The sequence below is a fragment of the Triticum aestivum genome, chromosome 6D (assembly GCF_018294505.1).
Source record: "Triticum aestivum cultivar Chinese Spring chromosome 6D, IWGSC CS RefSeq v2.1, whole genome shotgun sequence".
Classification (NCBI taxonomy): Eukaryota; Viridiplantae; Streptophyta; class Magnoliopsida; order Poales; family Poaceae; genus Triticum; species Triticum aestivum.
The window spans coordinates 110,853,409-110,873,952 of NC_057811.1; the positions used below are offsets into that span (position 1 = coordinate 110,853,409).

The 20,544-nt window shown below is 45.1% G+C and overlaps 2 protein-coding genes across 3 annotated transcripts; both read right to left on the bottom strand.

Moving 5' to 3' along the window:
• Positions 1-488: 488 nt before the first annotated feature.
• Positions 489-3,109, bottom strand: LOC123143944 (polyubiquitin). Of its 2 annotated transcripts, XM_044562935.1 has the most exons (3): positions 2,862-3,109; positions 1,553-1,600; positions 489-1,324 (listed from the first exon to the last, which is right to left on the bottom strand). In XM_044562935.1, exons 2-3 carry the CDS (start codon positions 1,598-1,600, stop codon positions 683-685), a joined length of 690 nt encoding a protein of 229 aa, XP_044418870.1. In that variant the 5' UTR covers positions 2,862-3,109; the 3' UTR covers positions 489-682. The 2 variants fall into 2 exon arrangements, with proteins under 2 accessions (XP_044418870.1, XP_044418869.1); XM_044562934.1 differs by having other exon boundaries at positions 489-1,600; positions 2,862-3,100.
• Positions 3,110-10,519: 7,410 nt separating this feature from the next.
• On the bottom strand, positions 10,520-12,780 carry LOC123143946 (polyubiquitin 11). Its single transcript, XM_044562937.1, has 2 exons — positions 12,581-12,780; positions 10,520-11,405 (listed from the first exon to the last, which is right to left on the bottom strand). Exon 2 carries the CDS (start codon positions 11,403-11,405, stop codon positions 10,716-10,718), a length of 690 nt encoding a protein of 229 aa, XP_044418872.1. The 5' UTR covers positions 12,581-12,780; the 3' UTR covers positions 10,520-10,715.
• Positions 12,781-20,544: the final 7,764 nt, after the last annotated feature.

Below are 20,544 nucleotides of genomic sequence, written 5' to 3' on the forward strand. Positions count from 1 at the left end.
GAATTTTTTTCCGTAAATTTTCTTGGCTTCCTGTAATTTCGCTTAGTGTGCTGTCTCTTTGGAATCTACTGATATTAGTAATATAAACGTGGCATTTTTTAAAAAACACTCAATATTTTTTAAATATAAACGTGGCATTTCTAAAAAAAACACTCAAGACTTTTTTTAACATTTGTGATTCCTTGCCGTCATGCAGATTTTATAATCACACTATAATACTGAACTACACACGCGGCAAAAACCAGAACAATAATCTTAAAACAAACCTGTCACACAGAGATCCAAAAAATGACAAATACATTCAGCTCCAAAAGGATTTCAGAATCAATCAGCAGCAGGCTCCACAAGATAGAAGAATAAAATTGCATCATCCAAATCTGAACGATTTCACAGGAACAATCATAAAGATAATTGCCAGATCAAAACAGCAAGCAAGCAAGCAATTCAGGCACAAGATACAAAACCAACAGCAAATTAGGGCAAGCAGATTTATCTGAAGTTCACTTATTCATTACTTAACGATACGCCAGCAACAGTTTCAACCAACAGATAACATGGGGACTCCATAGTTCATAAAACCAACACATAGGACTGACACGAACGAGAAAACAGTTCAAATGAACGACAAGGCACCACCGACCGGACGAAAAAGGATAAACCAGCAGGTCCAACGCCAGGGCAATTACTGACCACCGCGGAGGCGGAGCACCAGGTGGAGGGTGGACTCCTTTTGGATGTTGTAGTCCGCGAGGGTACGACCGTCCTCCAGCTGCTTGCCAGCGAAGATAAGGCGCTGCTGGTCCGGGGGAATGCCCTCCTTGTCCTGGATCTTGGCCTTGACGTTGTCTATGGTGTCGGAGCTCTCAACCTCCAGAGTGATGGTCTTCCCAGTGAGGGTCTTCACGAAGATCTGCATGCCACCACGCAGACGCAGGACAAGGTGGAGGGTGGACTCCTTCTGGATGTTGTAGTCAGCAAGGGTACGGCCATCCTCCAGCTGCTTGCCAGCGAAGATGAGACGCTGCTGGTCCGGGGGAATACCCTCCTTATCCTGGATCTTGGCCTTGACGTTGTCGATGGTGTCGGAGCTCTCCACCTCCAGAGTGATGGTCTTTCCAGTAAGGGTCTTCACGAAGATCTGCATGCCACCACGCAGGCGCAGCACCAGGTGGAGGGTGGACTCCTTCTGGATGTTGTAGTCGGCAAGGGTGCGGCCATCCTCCAGCTGCTTGCCAGCAAAGATAAGGCGCTGCTGGTCCGGGGGAATGCCCTCCTTGTCCTGGATCTTGGCCTTGACGTTGTCGATGGTGTCAGAGCTCTCAACCTCCAAAGTGATGGTCTTGCCGGTGAGGGTCTTCACGAAGATCTGCATGCCACCACGCAAACGCAGGACAAGGTGAAGGGTGGACTCCTTCTGGATGTTGTAGTCAGCAAGGGTCCTCCCGTCCTCAAGCTGCTTGCCAGCGAAGATGAGACGCTGCTGGTCCGGCGGAATGCCCTCCTTGTCCTGGATCTTGGCCTTGACATTGTCGATGGTGTCAGACGACTCCACCTCAAGGGTGATGGTCTTGCCCGTGAGTGTCTTCACAAATATCTGCATCTGCACAGAAGAATCACGGACAGGATGGTAAGCATAAAGAAGCAGACCAAGCAAACTCACAATGACAGAACAACAAATACTAATGCATGGATAAGCTTCTATGGCAGCAGCATATATATTACAGACGATACATAAATTTCTACATACTTCATTTGGATACGACATAGCTGCCTGACATGCTTAGTATCTAAGAGAAACCTAGCTTGGAGAAGCTTCTATGGCAGCAGCATATATTTTCATTGAAGATATTATAGACGATAGGTCCATGAATATGTAACATAAAAGTCTTACAGATTTCATTGATCTAAGGATTCGGATTCCAAGCTGCCTGAAATGCTTATTATCTAGGAGAAACATAGCTTCAGGGTAATAAATCAAGTACATCCGACACTAGGCTACATGTATTTGCTATCTCAATGATTCGGTACAACAGCAATCTGATTAAGAAATACAGACCAGGCAGCATACGCGCGCAGAGGAAAAAACAATCGCAGACAAGCTACTATTGAATTGGATCATAAAGAGCTATCAAACCAGAACAGACTAATTGTAATATATAAAACATGCATATAGATCATACAGCATCAGGAATTGGCCTGGAAGACGGTAGGCATAACCCTTCAGTAAAAATTACGAAATAAAACACAAGATCAGCACACGAAAATCGTAGGAATTCGCTAAAGATTAACCAATCAACAACGCAAATAGATAAGCTTATACATCAAGCCAGAGAATCAACAAACGGCAGCAGCATATTTTCTTCATCAAAGAGATACCAGCGAACAAATAGGTTCTTGCACATCTAGACTATCAATTATCTCAAGGATCCCCATATAACTGCCCGGCCATGCTTATCATCTTCTAAGAAAAGAAACCTATCTTCGGGTGAAAACCAATCTACAGTACTAGGCCTGTTAGGACCATCACGACGAGCGACAGATCAGGCTGTACGCACGTCTAGATACAAATCTTTACATGGCACACAAGCTACTTGGGCGAATCTATGAGCAGGAAGTGACGAACTGGTACATAAACATGCATAGATTAAAATATGATGAGACCATCCATCCTGAATGCGAACACATGTACCCATTCAATACAAATTAGCGGACGCAAAATCCCTACGAATTCGCAAAAGCTTCACCGATCTAACCACAGATCGGAGCCAAATTCCACAGTAGTACACGCCCAACTATCACGGAGCACCACAGAAACGCGTATCTAGACGATACAGGGAGGAGAGGGGAAGGAATCGCCGTACCTTGAGGCGGTGGGGATTCGACGAGCCTCGGGTCGATCGGAGACGAGATTGGGTGGGGATTTGTTGGTTCCGTTGCTGGGAGCGGTGGCGAGTTTGGACTTTGGAGGCGAGGAGGAGGGGGGCGGGTATTTATGCCGGTTGGTGACGGCCCGGGTTGGGGAAGAATCCCGTGCCGTCACGGTTCCGTCTGTTGGACGGGGTACGTCTGGTGCTCGTCTCCGCCACGCGATCTCCGCGAAGGACCCGACGGCCGCGGAGGGTTCGAGAGAGGACGGCCGTTTTGTCCTTGGCTTATTCTTTCTCATGTCTCTATATAGGTATTCTACCCCGGGCGGGGTTGATGGCCGTTAGATGGACGCTTCGTCCGTGTCGCTGACAAGTATGGCCCGCTGGTCTGGTCTGTGCAGGAGTGATGATCGTAAGTTGAGTACTCCCTATTGCTATGTTAATTAATAACTCTACTAAAAAATGCTATGCTAATTAACGCGTCATTGTGTTCCACTCCTAGTATAGAAATAAAATTCCACTGAGCTAATTTTGATTTGTTTTAGAAAGTATGCGTGTATTCAAATCATAAAATAATACAAAGTCCTTGATCCATACAAGCACACCCTAACACACGCATAAATAATCGGAATAACAAAGAGCACCCTAAAACAACTAGTAAAACATGAAGATCTCCGAAGCTCTGTGTCATCATCCCTAAACCTTGCGAGAAGACCCCTGCAATACAAGCATCTGCAACCAGACCTAAGCAGGACAGCATCTTCAACCACGATATAATCGCCGCCACGCTACTCCCCCTTTTCTTCACTCCCGCATCGCAAAGATAAGGACACACATATGCATCCAACACGCCTGCACCAGCCTTCGCCATATGTGGCTTTGAGTACCGATGTATGTGCCGCTTCCAGATGGAAGAGAATTAGGATCCGATTCCGGCGCCCCGGTCGGGCCAACTGCCCGGGCAAAGCAGGATATCCCTCCAGCAACAACACAGAGAAGGAGGAAGAAACGCAACAGGAAATCATACCGACGATGAGGAAGAAGAATCTCTGTCTCCACGCAATCACCACCCATCCGAGGACCAACCAAGCCAGTGCCGGTCGACCTCCAGACACCATAGCCCGCAACCTCGACGAGGTCCGGGGGTCCCTTACCCCGCTGGCTCCTAGACGAAGGCAAGGGCCTGACCGTAAATGGAGTCCGAAGAAACTAATTCGAATGCGACGCCGCCGCAACGGCCTTGGCAGCGACTCCCTCAACCCTAACCCTACTGAGAACCCATCCGACACACAGATCTGAGGTTCCCCTCCCTCTCGCCGCCGGAGCGGCCGGCGGAGGGAAAGGGAACCAGCAGTGGCGCCGGCGGCTCGCAAAGGGAACCCGATGTCGCTTTCTTTCGGCCTCGCTACGATCCTGTTTCTCCGGAGGCAGCTTCGGTGGCACCCCTGTGTGGTGCAACTTAGTGAGCTAATTTTGACTTGACGGGTTTATACTTTTGCATAGTTTGTGACGGCAAATGAACACACTTTTTTTTATTGCGAAGGAACACACTTGGCATACTCTAGAGCAGGCGAATTCATACTTACGAATGGACACTTTTCAAATATATTATATTGATCATTTTTTATATACATTCATGGATGATTAGCCGGGATGAGTGAGTTTATACGGGACCACCTGTAAGTAACGAACAATGCAAGTTGGCATACCTGCACGAAATAATACTCCCTCCGTTAACTATTATAGGACATTCTAACTTTTTTTCTAAATCGGTGTATGTAGACAAGTTTTAGAATGTTTGTTCAGTCATTTCAGTATGTATGTAGTCTATATTAACATATCCAAAATATCTTATAATAGTAAACGGAGAGAGTTCTAGTGATTTCTTAGTTGTTCTTATACAATATTTTGTCATATGGATTTTTTTTTTGAGCTTTAGGCATTGAGGTAGGATGCAAGAGCGGGTCCCCTCAATCCTGCAAAATGCGGGAGGTTAGTTTAAGATGTACCACAAGTATCAAACAACTCAATGGCTAGGACTCACCCGTAACTTGCACATAAAACGGGTTAGTTTGTGGGTTTACTTGCATCCTTACATGGAGGAAATGAGGAATGGTGCATGTTCCCATTGCCAAAATCTCCTTTGTTTCCCTTGTTGCTTTCTTTTTTATAGGCACTGACAAGGGACAAGTGTTATTTCCTAAAATTGCACTTTTACATCTTAGATTTTTGCTCTCCCCAAAACCGCCAGACATCATATTACGATTGGATTACTCCTATCTCTCCAAAGTTCAGTATATTTTTGTATCTCTCACAAGAAATACAAAATTGGCAGGACCAGGGCATGCGTGAATTGTTTGACTGAACTTTCTGTTTATTAAGGAACATATAAGAGTATTTTGTAGAGCAGGACATATATGCACACGGCATCACTTTGATTGCGGCAGGAAGCTGCAAATGTACTCCACTTTGGACCCACCAATGCACTAGTGTTGAACCATTGGTATTCTGGACAGCTCAACTAACTATATTGTGCAAACTTAGCAACTAGCGGCTAGTGATTGCCATCTGTTGGCAGCATAGACCAATGCAACAATAATAAGCTTAATCAATGAAGCGCCGGCAGTCGCCGGACTTTTTAAAAAAAATGTGAGATTAAACCAATGTGAATGAGACGTGTTGCTGTTTTATAATTTCAGCTCGGCGCTACCTTGGATTCGGTCAAAAAAAGCCGAAGCATTCTATATGCCCGCTCATAATTCCCACGTTAAACAAGTATAGACGCATAATGATTATGGTGCCGGGTCAAGAAATTGTGCATTTGTTTTGCCAAGGTGTATCCATATTGCATCCATTTTGAACGATGCAGTGCAATAAAGTGCAGGGCTTTCCATTAAAAAAAGTATCTAAGTATCCCAAGATATGTTATGAATGTTGATTTGATTTTTTGCTCGACAGTGCTAAGCAGCGCGCAGCGACCCGTTTCAAATCTCCAGTAAAGGATCTTCCTCCTATTCGCTTGGTCCTCCTCCCAACATTGAGCCCCTCTTCTTTCCCTCAAAAATTGCTCCGGGCACAAGCACCGCCAACTTCCACCATAACCCCCCACCCCCCCCCCCCCTCCCCGGCTACCCTCACAACAACCTCCCCTGCTAAAAGAAATCGCTCGATGGAGCTTGCATTACCCGTCATCGCCAGTTGCAGCACCCAACGGCGGTCACCCCAACTCGCCTCCGCTCCAGAACCAACACCCACCGGTTGTAACATCCCTCACCATCGGTTGTAGCATTCCTTAACCACCGACTATAACATCCACCGCCTCCGATTCCAGCAAAAATCCTTGTGTGCCACGGCCCCATGGCAACATATTTCGACAGCTAGGCACCCAGCAAAATGAGTTAGCGCCACTAATCAACGACAATGCATCTAACTTAGAAATATGGACGTGGCTAGCGAGCGCCCAAGCGCTTGTTCGCGAGATCCAGTGCTCTTATTATATATGGAAAATGCAACCAGTCCGTCCATATACGCTTCCAAAAAAGGAAACATCCTGGTCCATCCCACTACCTTTCCCATGCCCACGTGACCATGCTACGTTAACAAAGAAATCAAACCAGATTTTGTCTCCGTGTGCATTTATTTGGGGCTCAAAACACGTTAAAAGCCGTAACTTTTGATTCAAGCGTCAAAATCCAGTTCCGTTTTCACCATTGGGTTTCTCACGACGAGTTCTTCAAAATTAGATCCCATTTGAGTAGGTTTCGTCAAACTTTTTTTCAGGGCAACTTTGAGTGCGATTGAGGCAACTATATTGCTATAGGGAAGCAACTTCTTCGTTTTGGCCAAGTAGGACTGCTAATAAGTTGGTTCACGTAACAATGAGAAAAATCACAGAAAACACAAGGCACCTTTAGTGCTACATACAAAGAAACTGCACTGCACTATGTGTATTTGTGAATTTTGCTAACACTATCCCAACTTGTTTAGTATGGTTGCTCAATTGTCTTTTGTTGATGGTCAGTTGTGTATGGTTGATATTCAGTTTCCTATAAGTACTATATATTGCCTACCATCGATGCCAATTGCCTGATATTGGTAATTAGTTGCCTACTATTGCTGCTCAGTTGCTTAACTTTATAAAATAGTTGCCTAGAATATTTTGAAGTTGTTTATCATTGTTTTTTAAGTTGCCTACAAACATTCTGAAGTTGCCTAGATTCACCACCAAGTTGCCTACCATAACTAGCAATAACAGACACAAGAGCATTAACGGCAGACGACTTCATAGTGTTATAGGCAATTTAAAAACAACGACATAGGAGCATGAACAATAGAAACCTTAGAAGTGCCGGTAAAGAAGTTAGAAGAATGTTAGACAAAATTAATTAGAACACAAAATGTAGTGAAGTTGTCTATTTTAGCACTATAAAGATGCTTCTAGTAGAAGGAAAGTTGGTTATGAAGGTGATGTGATGTTATCTGCCTCTGTTTCAAAGTTGTTCTCTATTACTATTTAGTTGCTTACTGTTGCTAATTACTTACTTTTAATGGAGTGAAGTTGCTTATGTTTAGCACCAAAGTTGTCCCATCTAGCATCAAAGTTGCTTTTGAAAAACAATCAAAACATATCTAGGCCGGGTTTAATTTTGAAGAGCTCGTCGCGACCTGGCTAGCCAACACGCGTGCACTCAATAGCGTTGGCGGGAAGACTCCCACAGAAAAGGAAAGCACAAGGATCTCACACCATCCATCCCACATAGTTTAGAAAATTAGAATCACATGATAGACGACTTAGATCTCACAAAAACTTTTCGACATTGTAGTCAACTTAGGTCCCTTGATGGACAACCTCCATAGTATTGTAGGCAATTGAGGATCACTCGTAGGTAACTTCGTAGCGATGTAGGTAAACTTGGTTTGTGAGGTAGACAACTTACAAGCCATGTTATGCAACTTCCGCTCAATGGTAAACAACTTTAACAGTATGGTAGGCAATTGAACTATTTACAACTTACTTTTTGATATGCAACTTAGCAACCATGTTAACTACCTATTACACTACTGCATACAGCTAATTAAGAGGCTACTAGGCGAATTGAGTTATACACAGGGTGCAATTCATCTAGCATCAGAGTGGCTCATGTTTAGCACTAAAGTTGCCTCATCTAGCATCAAAGTTGCTTTTGAAAAAAATCATCAAAACATATTCGTATGAGATCTAGTTTTGAAGAGCTCGTCACGAGGAACCCAACAGTGAAAACAAATAATAATTCCGACACGTGGTTTAAAAGTTATAGCTTTTTGAATTTCTAACACTGGAATTAATGCATGCTACATCATTGGTGGGTTGATCAGATGAGGTGGAGAAAAATCAAAGGAATCTTTCCATATATAGAATGGGTGGGTGAGCAGTTTTCTAAACCTGAAATCGATTTGTCCCATCTTACAATCCATACGCGTGTGCTCGCGACGACGTAATAGCGCAGCTGCACCTTTAAGCATTTGGGCAGAAATATTTGTGTTCACCCGCCGTCATGCAGACTACACACGCAACGCAAAAAAACTGGAACGAGAAGTTTAACACAAACCGGACACACAATAACGCAAGGTAAACGTTTGCATCCGGTCGACCGGCCGAGTTTCGGCCGGTCTTATCGCTCAGTCCGCGTTTTGCTGGTCTGCACGGGGTCCACCGCCAAACGACTGCCTCCTTTTACCTTATCTCTTCAAGGGCAAAACGAGATCCACTCATTCTTCTGCTTGTGCACATGTACATCTCCTCTGCATGGTAGGCTGCGCTCTCTCCCCCTTTTCTCTCTGTAGATGCTCGCCTTCCCTCACCGGCGACAGGCTATGCCGGCCGGCCATGGCCACCGCCCACTTCTGTTTCCTTCTCCATCCCATGGTGGCCATGGCTGTCCCCATCCCCCTTTTCCCCACTGCAAACAAGTGCTGCAAAACCAATGCTCAATGGTGCTGACGGCGGCGGCGACAAGTGCTGCAGACCCGCCGCGGCCGGTGTTGGGTACCCCGGCGACAAGTGATTGAGATCCGCCATTTTATATTTTTGCTGGAAGCAGCCCCAAATTTTGCTGCCATCGTTTTCTTCTTTTGCTGGAACCAACCAATACGTTTTTGCTACCATGTTTGTTTATTTGTTGAAATAAGTGTATCAATTTTTTGCTTCTGCCATCTTCGATTTTTGCTGGAACCATTCCAAATTTTTGCTACCATGCTTCAGTAAGATTCTTTTGCTGGATCGGTGAGATGTTTCGCTGAGACCGTAGGCAGGAACGGCATGTATTCCAATCGATTTGCTGGCACCGTCTTTTTGGTTTGCTACAACCGACAAGTTTTTTTGCTGGATTGGCTAGATGTTTCGTTGTGACCGTCGACGATGATGGTATTTGTTTTGCTGGAACCAGCAATGGTTTTTGCTGGAACTGTGTTTATTTTTGCTACCACATAGTTTCTGATTTTGCTGGAATCAGCGCCAAATCGTTGCATTTTTGCTACCATCAGCGTTTTGATTTGCTGGAACCGGCTTCAATTTTTGCTACTACGGGCGTTTTTGTGTTGCTAGAACATCAACGATTTTTCATTGTTTGCTACTCCCTCCGTCTGCGAATAAGTGTACATCTAGCTTTTGTACTAAGTCAAAGTTTTAAAATTTTGACCAACTTTATAGAAAAGACTAATAGCATATATGACATCAAATTGATATATTATGGAGGTACATTTGAAAACGAATCTAGCGATACTAATTTAGTGCCATAAATGTTGTTACGTTTCTTTATAAAGTTGGTCAAAGTTTTAAAACTTTGACTTAGGACAAAAGCTAGATATACACTTATTCGTGGACGGAGGGAGTACCAATTGTTTTTTGGTTTGCTAGAATCATCTTATTTTTTGCTACCAATTGCGTTTCTATTTGCTGGAACCATCTCTATTTTTTGCTACCACTGCGAGCCATGACGTCCTCGCCACATTGATTCTGCTGGGGGACGAGGTGGTGGGCAGCACTGGCAAGGGGCAGGGCGGGCGACTACTGTCGATGGCGAGGGGACGGACATGTGATGCACGATGCGGAGGGGCGAAAGCCACCATGTCTCCCTGCGTTTTTTCTTCTCTGCTCAAAAAGACAACCGGCTACGGCGGCGAGGCAAGCCGGCGGGGGCGGGCGGCGTGGAACGGCTGTCTGGGAGGTAGGCAGAGCTGCGAGGTGATTAGAGGGAGACGACGGGGAGGAGGGACGCACGTGGGAGGGGATGAAGTGGTTCGTGGATAAGGATCTGACGGTCCAGGTGAAACAAATCGGACAGCTCGGGTGCGACCGGCCCAAATTTGGGCCGGCGCCTATCCTTGCCCATAACGCAGCAGGATCCCACAAAGGATTTCTAGAAACAAGATAGAATTATAAAATTGCATCATCCAAATCTGAACATTACAGCCAACGGTTTCACAGGATCATTCAGAACCTAGGAAATTAGGATCTATGGTCCAGAAAGCCACAGAAAGCCACAACATATCAAGCAAGCAATTCAAGCGCAATCAATAAACAGAAAGACCGCAATGAGATCATTGCCAGATCAAAACTGCAAGCAAGCAATTCAAGAACGATACAGAACCAACAGCAAATTAGCGCAAGCAAATTTATCTAAGTTCACTTATTCATTACTTAAGGATACTGCAGTGCCAGCAACGGTTTCAACCAACATAACAAGGGGACTCGATAGTTTTCAAACCAACACATAGGACTGACACGAACGAGAAAACAGTTCAAATGAACGGCAGGGCACCACCGACCAGACGACCCAGGATAAACCAGCAGGTTGAACGCCAGGGCAATTACTGACCACCGCGGAGGCGGAGCACCAGGTGGAGGGTGGACTCCTTCTGGATGTTATAGTCCGCGAGGGTGCGGCCATCCTCCAGCTGCTTGCCAGCAAAGATAAGGCGCTGCTGGTCCGGGGGAATGCCCTCCTTGTCCTGGATCTTAGCCTTTACGTTATCGATGGTGTCGGAGCTCTCAACCTCCAGAGTGATGGTCTTGCCGGTGAGGGTCTTCACGAAGATCTGCATGCCACCACGCAGGCGGAGCACCAGGTGGAGGGTGGACTCCTTCTGGATGTTGTAGTCGGCAAGGGTGCGACCATCCTCCAGCTGCTTGCCAGCGAAGATAAGGCGCTGCTGGTCCGGGGGGATGCCCTCCTTGTCCTGGATCTTGGCCTTGACGTTGTCGATGGTGTCAGAGCTCTCAACCTCCAGAGTGATGGTCTTGCCTGTGAGGGTCTTCACGAAGATCTGCATGCCGCCACGCAGGCGCAGCACCAGGTGGAGAGTGGACTCCTTCTGGATGTTGTAGTCGGCAAGGGTGCGGCCGTCCTCCAGCTGCTTGCCGGCGAAGATAAGGCGCTGCTGGTCCGGGGGAATGCCCTCCTTGTCCTGGATCTTGGCCTTGACGTTGTCGATGGTGTCAGACGACTCCACCTCAAGGGTGATGGTCTTGCCCGTGAGTGTCTTCACAAAGATCTGCATCTGCAAAGAAGAATCACAGATAGGATGGTAAGCATAAAAGAAGCAGACCAGGCAAACTCGCAATGATAGAACAACAAATACTAATGCATGGACAAGCTTCTATGGCAGCAGCATATTTTTTCATTGAAGATATTACAGACAGTACATAAATTTCTACATATTTCATTTGGATTCTACATAGCTGCCTGACATGCTTAGTATCTAAGAGAAACCTAGCTTCGATAAGCTTCTATGGCAGCAGCATATATTTTCATTGAAGATATTATAGACTATAGGTCCATGCATATGTAACATAAAAGTCTACAGATTTCATTGATCTAAGGATTCGGTTTCCAAGCTGCCTGAAATGCTTATTATCTAGGAGAAACATAGCTCAGGGTAATAAATCAAGTACATCTGACACTAAGCTACATGTATTTGCTATCTCAATGATTCGGTACAACAGCAATCTGATCAAGAAATACAGATCAGGCAGCATACACGCGCAGAGGAAAAAACAATCGCAGACAAGCTGCTATTGAATTGGATCATAAAGAGCTACCAAACCAGAACAGACTACATGTAATAGATAAAACATGCATATAGATCATAGAGCATCAGGAATTCGCCTGGAAAACGGTAGGCATAACCCTTCAGTAAAAATTACGAAATAAAAAACAAGATCAGCACACGAAAATCCTAGGAATTCACTACAGATTCACCAATCTGACAACGCAAATAGCATATTTTCTTCATCAAAGAGATACCAGCATATTTTCTTCATCAAAGAGATACCAGCGAACAAATAGGTACTATCAATTATCTCAAGGATACCCTTATAACTGTCGGCCATGCTAATCATCTTCTAAGAAAAGAAAACTATCTTCGGGTTAAAACCAATCTACAGTACTAGGCCTGTTAGGATCATCACGAGCGGCAGATCAGGCTGTACGCACGTCTAGATAGATTTTTTTTTTACATGGCACGCAAGCTACTTGGGCGAATCCATGAGCAGGGACTAACGAACTGCTACATAAAATAGGAGACCATTCATCCTGAACCCGAAGGCGAAATCCCTACGAATTCGGCTAATCTTCACCGACCTAACAACAGATCGGAGCCAAATTCCACAGTACTACACGCCCAACAATCACGGAGCACCACAGAAAGGAGAAGAGGGGGAGGAATCGCCGGACCTTGAGGCGGTGGGGAAGGAGGATTCGACGAGCCTCGGGTCGATCGGAGACGAGATTAGCTTGGGATTTGTTGGTTCCGTTGCTGGGAGCGGTGGTGAGGATTGGAGGAGGGGAGGGGGTGGGTATTTATGCCGTTTGGTGACGGGCCGGGTGGGAGAAGGATCCCAGGCCGTGACGGTCCGTCTGTTTGATGCGTACGCCTCCGCCACGCGATCTCCGCGAAGGGTCCGACGGGCGCGGAGGGTTCGAGAGAGGGCGGCCGTCTACCTCGCGTTTGCCCCGCTCACGCCGTTAGATATTTTTTTTTAGGATTAAATTCACGCCGTTAGATGGATCGTTTCGTCCGTGTCCATGGCGCGTATGGCCCGTGTAGGCGTGATGATTGTAACTTGTAAGTTGAGTAGTTCTTGGTTGACTTGCTAATTGTTATGTTATCTTTTAAAAACAATAGCTAATTGCCATGCTAATGAACTCTACTAAAAAATACTACCCACTCCGTCTACATCCGTTTCAGCGACAAATGATATGAATCGGAGAGTATATTAATTAACGTGGGCTCTACTCCTTATTATATAGAAATAAAATTCCAGTGAGCTAGTTTTGACTTGATGGATTCATACCTTTGCATAGTTTGTGACCGCAAACGAACACGCTTTTGTTATTGCGAAGTATCACATTGGCATACTATAGAGCAGGCGAGTTCGTACTTACAAATGGACACCCTTCAAATATCTTATATTGATCATTTTTTACACACATTCATGGACAATTAGTTGGGATGAATTAAACTAGAGACTAACTGAAAGTGCGTTAAGTCGACTAGAGGGGGGTGAATAGGCGATTTTTACAAATTCGTCACTGAGGAATTTCTTGGTGAGGAAATTCCTAAGTCACGAACGAGAAGCAGCGGAATAAGTACTCAGATGCAAACATAACAAAACAGAAGCACAGTCATCATGATGAAACGAAAACAAGCACAAGTATAGAAAGCGTAAACACAGGATAAGCAGGCTGAAGACAAACTGACTAAAGAAATTGAACTGAGGAAATTGAGAAAGTCTACAGTCAAAGTCTTCGATCAGTAGCGATCAAGAACACAACACAGTAATGAGGAAATGAGAGGGTTGAGGAAATAGACCAGTTAGCTTGGTGAAGACATTGATTTGGTAGACTAGTTCTAACTGTTGTGACAGTTGTACGTCTGGTTGGAGCGGCTAGGTATTTAAACCTGAGGACACACAGTCCTCACCGTATTCTCCTTGAGCTAAGATCACACATACCTCGCCCAATCACTCGTGGCAAGTCTTCAGGTGACTTCCAAACCTTCACAAACTCGGTTACTCGGCGATCCACAATTTCCTCTTGAATGCTCTAGACCATGACGCCTAACCGTCTGGAGATGCACGTCTTTAAAGATAACAAGCGTCGGATCCACACAAGAACAATCTCTTCAGTGATGCTCAATCACTTTTGGGTTTGTAGGTGTTTGGGTTTGGGTTTTCCTTACTTGATGATTTTCGCTCAAAGTCGTCGGAGGATTGGATGTTCTCAATGACAAGTGTCAGTTTCTCTCGGAGCAGCCAACCAACTAGTGGTTGTAGGGGGCGGCTATTTATAGCCTAGGGAGCAGCTCGACATGATAAGACATAAATGCCCTTCAATGATATGACCGTTAGGTGGGTAGATATTTTGGGACAGCTGGCGCATAGCACAACAACGGTCCGAAATTTGAAGTTCAAATTCCTCAGGGCTATCATGTTCCTCATGTTGGAAATATGCCCTAGAGGCAATAATAAATGGTTATTATTATATTTCTTTGTTCATGGTAATTGTCCATTATTCATGCTATAATTGTATTGTCCGGAAATCGTAATACATGTGTGAATACATAGACAACACCATGTCCCTAGTGAGCCTCTAGTTGACTAGCTCGTTGATCAATAGATGGTTACGGTTTCCTGACCATGGACATTGGATGTCGTTGATAATGGGATCACATCATTAGGAGAATGATGTGATGGACAAGACCCAATCCTAAGCATAGCATAAAAGATCGTGTAGTTTCGTTTGCTAGAGCTTTTCCAATGTCAAGTATCTTTTCCTTAGACCATGAGATCGTGCAACTCCCGGATACCGTAGGAGTGCTTTGGGTGTGCCAAACGTCACAACGTAACTGGGTGACTATAAAGGTGCATTACGGGTATCTCCGAAAGTGTCTGTTGGGTTGGCACGGATCGAGACTGGGATTTGTCACTCCGTGTGACGGAGAGGTATCTCTGGGCCCACTCGGTAATGCATCATCATAATGAGCTCAATGTGACTAAAGCGTTAGTCACGGGATCATGCATTGCGGTACGAGTAAAGAGACTTGCCGGTAACGAGATTGAACAAGGTATTGGGATACCGACGATCGAATCTCGGGCAAGTAACATACCGATTGACAAAGGGAATTGCATACGGATTGATTGAATCCTCGACACCGTGGTTCATCCGATGATATCATCGTGGAACATGTGGGAGCCAACATGGGTATCCAGATCCCGCTGTTGGTTATTGACCGGAGAGGCGTCTCGGTCATGTCTGCATGTCTCCCGAACCCGTAGGGTCTACACACTTAAGGTCCGGTGACGCTAGGGTTGTAGAGATATATGTATGCGGAAACCCGAAAGTTGTTCGGAGTCCCGGATGAGATCCCGGACATCACGAGAGGTTCCGGAATGGTCCGGAGGTAAAGATTTATATATGGGAAGTCTTATTTTGGTCGCCGGAAAAGTTTCGCGCTTTATCGGTATTGTACCGGGAGTGCCGAAAGGGGTCCGGGGGTCCACCAAGGGGGTCCACCAGCCCCGGGGGGCCACATGGGCTGTAAGGGGTGCGCCTTGGCCTATATGGGCCAAGGGCACCAGCCCCAAGAGGCCCATGCGCAAGAGATAAGAGAAAAGGGAGAGTCCTAAAGGGGGAAGGCACCTCCGAGGTGCCTTGGGGGGGAAGGACTCCCCCCTGGCCGCACCCTTCCTTGGAGGAAGGGGCAAGGCTGCGCCCCCCCTCTCCCTTGGCCCTATATATAGTGGGGGGAAGGGAGGGCAGCAAGATCTAAGCCTTGGGCGCCTCCCTCCTCCCCTGCAACACCTCTCTCTCTCTCAGAAGCTTGCGAAAGCCCTGCCGGAGAGCCGCTACATCCACCACCACGCCGCCGTGCTGTTGGATCTCCATCAACCTCTCCTCCCCCTTGCTGGATCAAGAAGGAGGAGACGTCGCTGCACCGTACGTGTGTTGAACGCGGAGGTGCCGTCCGTTCGGCACTCGGTCATCGGTGATTTGGATCACGGCGAGTACGACTCCGTCATCCACGTTCATTGGAACGCTTCCGCTCGCGATCTACAAGGGTATGTAGATGCACTCCCTTCCCCTCGTTGCTAGTAGACTCCATAGATGCATCTTGGTGAGCGTAGGAAAATTTTAAATTATGCTACGATTCCCAACAGTGGCATCATGAGCCAGGTCTATGCGTAGTTACTATGCACGAGTAGAACACAAAGCAGTTGTGGGCGTTGAGTTTGCCAATTCTTCTTGCCGCTACTAGTCGTTTCTTGTTTCGGCGGCATTGTAGGATGAAGCGGCCCGGACCGACCTTACACGTACGCTTACGTGAGACAGGTTCCACCGACTGACATGCACTAGATGCATAAGGTGGCTAGCGGGTGTCTGTCTCTCCTACTTTAGTCGGAACAGATTCGATGAAAAGGGTCCTTATGAAGGGTAAATAGAAATTGGCAAATCACGTTGTGGTCATACGTAGGTAAGAAACGTTCTTGCTAGAAACCTACAAACCACGTAAAAAACTTGCAACAACAATTAGAGGACGTCTAACTTGTTTTTGCAGCAAGTGCTATGTGATGTGATATGGCCAGAAGATGTGATGAATGATATATGTGATGTATGAGATTGATCATATTCTTGTAATAGGAATCACGACTTGCATGTCGATGAGTATGACAACCGGCAGGAGCCATAGGAGTTGTCTTTATTATTTTGTATGACCTGCGTGTCATTGAATAACGCCATGTAAATTACTTTACTTTGTTGCTAAACGAGTTAGCCATAGAAGTAGAAGTAATCGTTGGCGTGACGACTTCATGAAGACACAATGATGGAGATCATGATGATGGAGATCATGGTGTCATGCCGGTGACGAAGATGATCATGGTGCCCCGAAGATGGAGATCAAAGGAGCATGATGATATTGGCCATATCATGTCACTATTTGATTGCATGTGATGTTTATCATGTTTTTGCATCTTATTTGCTTAGAACGACGGTAGTAAGTAAGATGATCCCTTATAATAATTTCAAGAAAGTGTTCACCCTAACTGTGCACCGTTGCGAAGGTTCGTTGTTTCGAAGCACCACGTGATGATCGGGTGTGATAGATTCTAACGTTCGAATACAACGGGTGTTGACGAGCCTAGCATGTACAGACATGGCCTCGGAACACACGCAATACACTTAGGTTGACTTGACGAGCCTAGCATGTACAGACATGGCCTCGGAACACGGAGGACCGAAAGGTCGAGCATGAGTCGTATAGAAGATACGATCAACATGGAGATGTTCACCGATCTTGACTAGTCCGTCTCACGTGATGATCGGACACGGCCTAGTTAAACTCGGATCATGTTTCACTTAGATGACTAGAGGGATGTCTATCTGAGTGGGAGTTCATAATCAGATGAACTTCATTATCATGAACATAGTCAAAAAGGTATTTGCAAATTATGTCATAGCTTGCGCTTTAGTTCTACTGGTTAAGATATGTTCCTAGAGAAAATTTAGTTGAAAATTGGTAGTAGCAATTATGCGGACTGGGTCCGTAAACTGAGGATTGTCCTCATTGCTGCACAGAAGGCTTATGTCCTTAATGCACCGCTCGGTGTGCTGAACCTCAGCGTCGTCTGTAGATGTTACGAAACATCTGACATACACGTTTTGATGACTACGTGATAGTTCAGTGCGGTTTAGAATTGTGGCACCAAAGACGTTTTGAAACGTCGCAGAACATGTGAGATGTTCCGAAGACTGAAATTGGGATTTCAGACTAGTGCCCACGTCAAGAGGTATGAGACCTCTGACAAGTTTCTTAAGCCTGCAAACTAAGGGAGAAAAGCTCAATCGTTGAGCGTGTGCTCAGATAGTCTGAGTGCCACAATCGCTTGAATCGAGTGGGAGTTAATCTCCCAGATGAGATAGTGATAGTTCTCCATAGTCACTGCCACCAAGCTAGTAGAGCTTCGTGATGAACTATAACATATCAAGGATAATCATGATGATCCTTGAGCTATTCGCGATGTTTGACACCGCGAGAGTAGAAATCAAGAAGGAGCATCAATTGTTGATGGTTAGTAAAACCACTAGTTTAAGAAGGGCAAGGGCAAAAGGGATACTTCATGAAACAGCAAGTCGTTTGCTGCTCTAGTGAAGAATCCCAAGGTTGAACCCAAACCCGAGACTAAGTGCTTCTGTAATGAGAGGAACGGTCACTGAAGCAGTACTACCCTAGATACTTGGTAGATGAGAAGGCAGGCAAGGTCGACAGAAGTATATTGGATATACGTTATATGAATGTGTACTTTACTAGTACTCCTAGCAGCACCAGGGTATTAGATACTGGTTCGGTTGCTAAGTGTTAGTAACTCGAAATAAAAGCTGCGGAATAAATGGAGACTAGCTAAAGGTGAGATGACGATATGTGTTGGAAGTGTTTCCAAGGTTGATGTGATCAAGCATCGCATGCTTCCTCTACCATCGAGATTTGGTGTTTGCGTTGAACATGATTGGATTATGTTTACCGCAAAACGGTTATTCATTTAAGGAGAATAATGGTTACTCTGTTTATTTGAATAATACCTTCAATGGTCTTGCACCTAAAATGAATCTCGATCGTAGTGATACACATGTTCATGCCAAAAGATATAAGATAGTAATGATAGTACCACATACTTGTGGCACTGCCACTTGAGTCATATTGGTGTAGAACGCATGAAGAAGCTCCATGTAGGTGGATCTTTGGACTCACTCATTTTTGAAAAGATTGAGACATGCGAACCATGTCTATTGGTATATATGCATGAAGAAACTCCATACAGATGGATCGTTTGGACTCACTTGATTATGAATCACTTGAGACATGCAAATCATACCACATGGGCAAGATGACTGAAAGGCCTCGTTTTCAGTAAGATGGAACAAGAGAGCAATTTATTGGAAGTAATACATTTTGATGTATGCAGTCCAATGAATGCTAAGGCATGCAGTGGATATCGTTATGTTCTTACTTCACAGATGATTTGAGTAGATACTGAGTGTATTTACTTGATGAAACACTAGTCTGAATTATTGAAAGGTTCAAGCAATTTCAGAGTGAAGTTGAAGATCGTCGTGACAAGAGGATAAAATGTCTGTGATATGATCATAGAGATGAGTATCTGAGATACGAGTTTGGCACACAATTGAGACATTGTGGAAAGTGTTTCACAATTAATACCGCCTGGAACACCATAGTGTGATGGTGTGTCCGAACATCATAACTGCACCCTATTGGATATGGTGCATACCATGATGTTTCTTATCAAATTACCACTATCGTTTATGGGTTAGGCATTAGAGACAACCGCATTCACTTTAAAAGGGGCACCACGCAATTCCGTTGAGACGACACCATTTATAGAAACCTAAGTTGTCGTTTCTTAAAAGTTTGGGGCTGCGATGCTTATGTGAAAAAGTTTCAGGTTGATAAGCTCGAACCCAAAGCGGATAAATGCATCTTCATAGAATACCCAAAAACAGTTGGGTATACCTCCTATTTCAGATCTGGAAGCAAAAGTAATTGCTTCTAGAAACGAGTCCTTTCTCGAGGAAAAGTTTCTCTCGAAAGAATTGAGTGGGAGGATGGTGGAGACTTGATAAGGTTATCGAACCGTCGCTTCAACTAGTGTGTAGCAGGGCACAGGAAGTTGTTCCTGTGGCACCTACACCAATTGAAGTGGAAGCTTATGATAGTGATCATGAAACTTCGGATCAAGTCACTACCAAACCTCGTAGGACGACGAGGATGCGCACTACTTCAGAGTAATGCGTGATCCTGTCTTGGAAGTCATGTTGCTAGACAACAATGAACCTACGAGCTATGGAGAAGCGATGGTGGGCCCATATTCCGACGAATGGCTCGAGGCCATGAAATCCGAGATAGAATCCATGTATCAGAACAAAGCATGGACTTTGGTGAACTTGCCCGATGATCGGCAAGCCATTGAGATAAATGGATCTTTAAGAAGAAGACGGACATGGACGGTAATGTTACCGTCTATGAAGCTCGACTTGTGGCAAAGAGTATTTTCACAAGTTCAAGGAGTTGACTACGATGAGTTTTTCTCATCCGTAGCGATGCTTAGGTCCGTCGGAATCATGTTAGCATTAGCTACATTTATGAAATCTGGCAGATGGATGTCAAAACGAGTTTCCTTACCAGTTTTCGTAAGGAAAGGTTGTATGTGATACAATCAGAAAGGTTTTGTCGATCCTAAGGATGCTAAAAGGTATGCTAGCTCCAGCGATCCTTCCATGGATTAGAGCAAGCATCTCGGAGTCAGAATATACGCTTTGATGGAGTGATCAAAGTTTTTGGGTTTATACAAAGTTTGTTGGAAACTTGTATTTACAATAAAGTGAGTGGGAGCGCTACAACATTTCTGATAAGTATATGTGAATGACATATTGTTGATCCGAAATGATGTAAAATTTCTGGAAAGCATAAAGGGTTGTTTGAAAGGAGTTTTTCAAAGGAAGACCTGGATAAAGCTGCTTACATATTGGGCATCAAGATCCATAGAGATAGATCAAGACGCCTGATGATACTTTCAAAAGACAGCACACCTTGACATGATTTTGAAAGAGTTCAAAATAGATCA

Excerpts from the sequence above, each read along its gene's own strand:
- LOC123143944 (XM_044562934.1), bottom strand. The coding sequence starts at position 1,600 with ATGCAGATATTTGTGAAGACACTCACGGGCAAGACCATCACCCTTGAG.
- LOC123143946 (XM_044562937.1), bottom strand. The coding sequence starts at position 11,405 with ATGCAGATCTTTGTGAAGACACTCACGGGCAAGACCATCACCCTTGAG.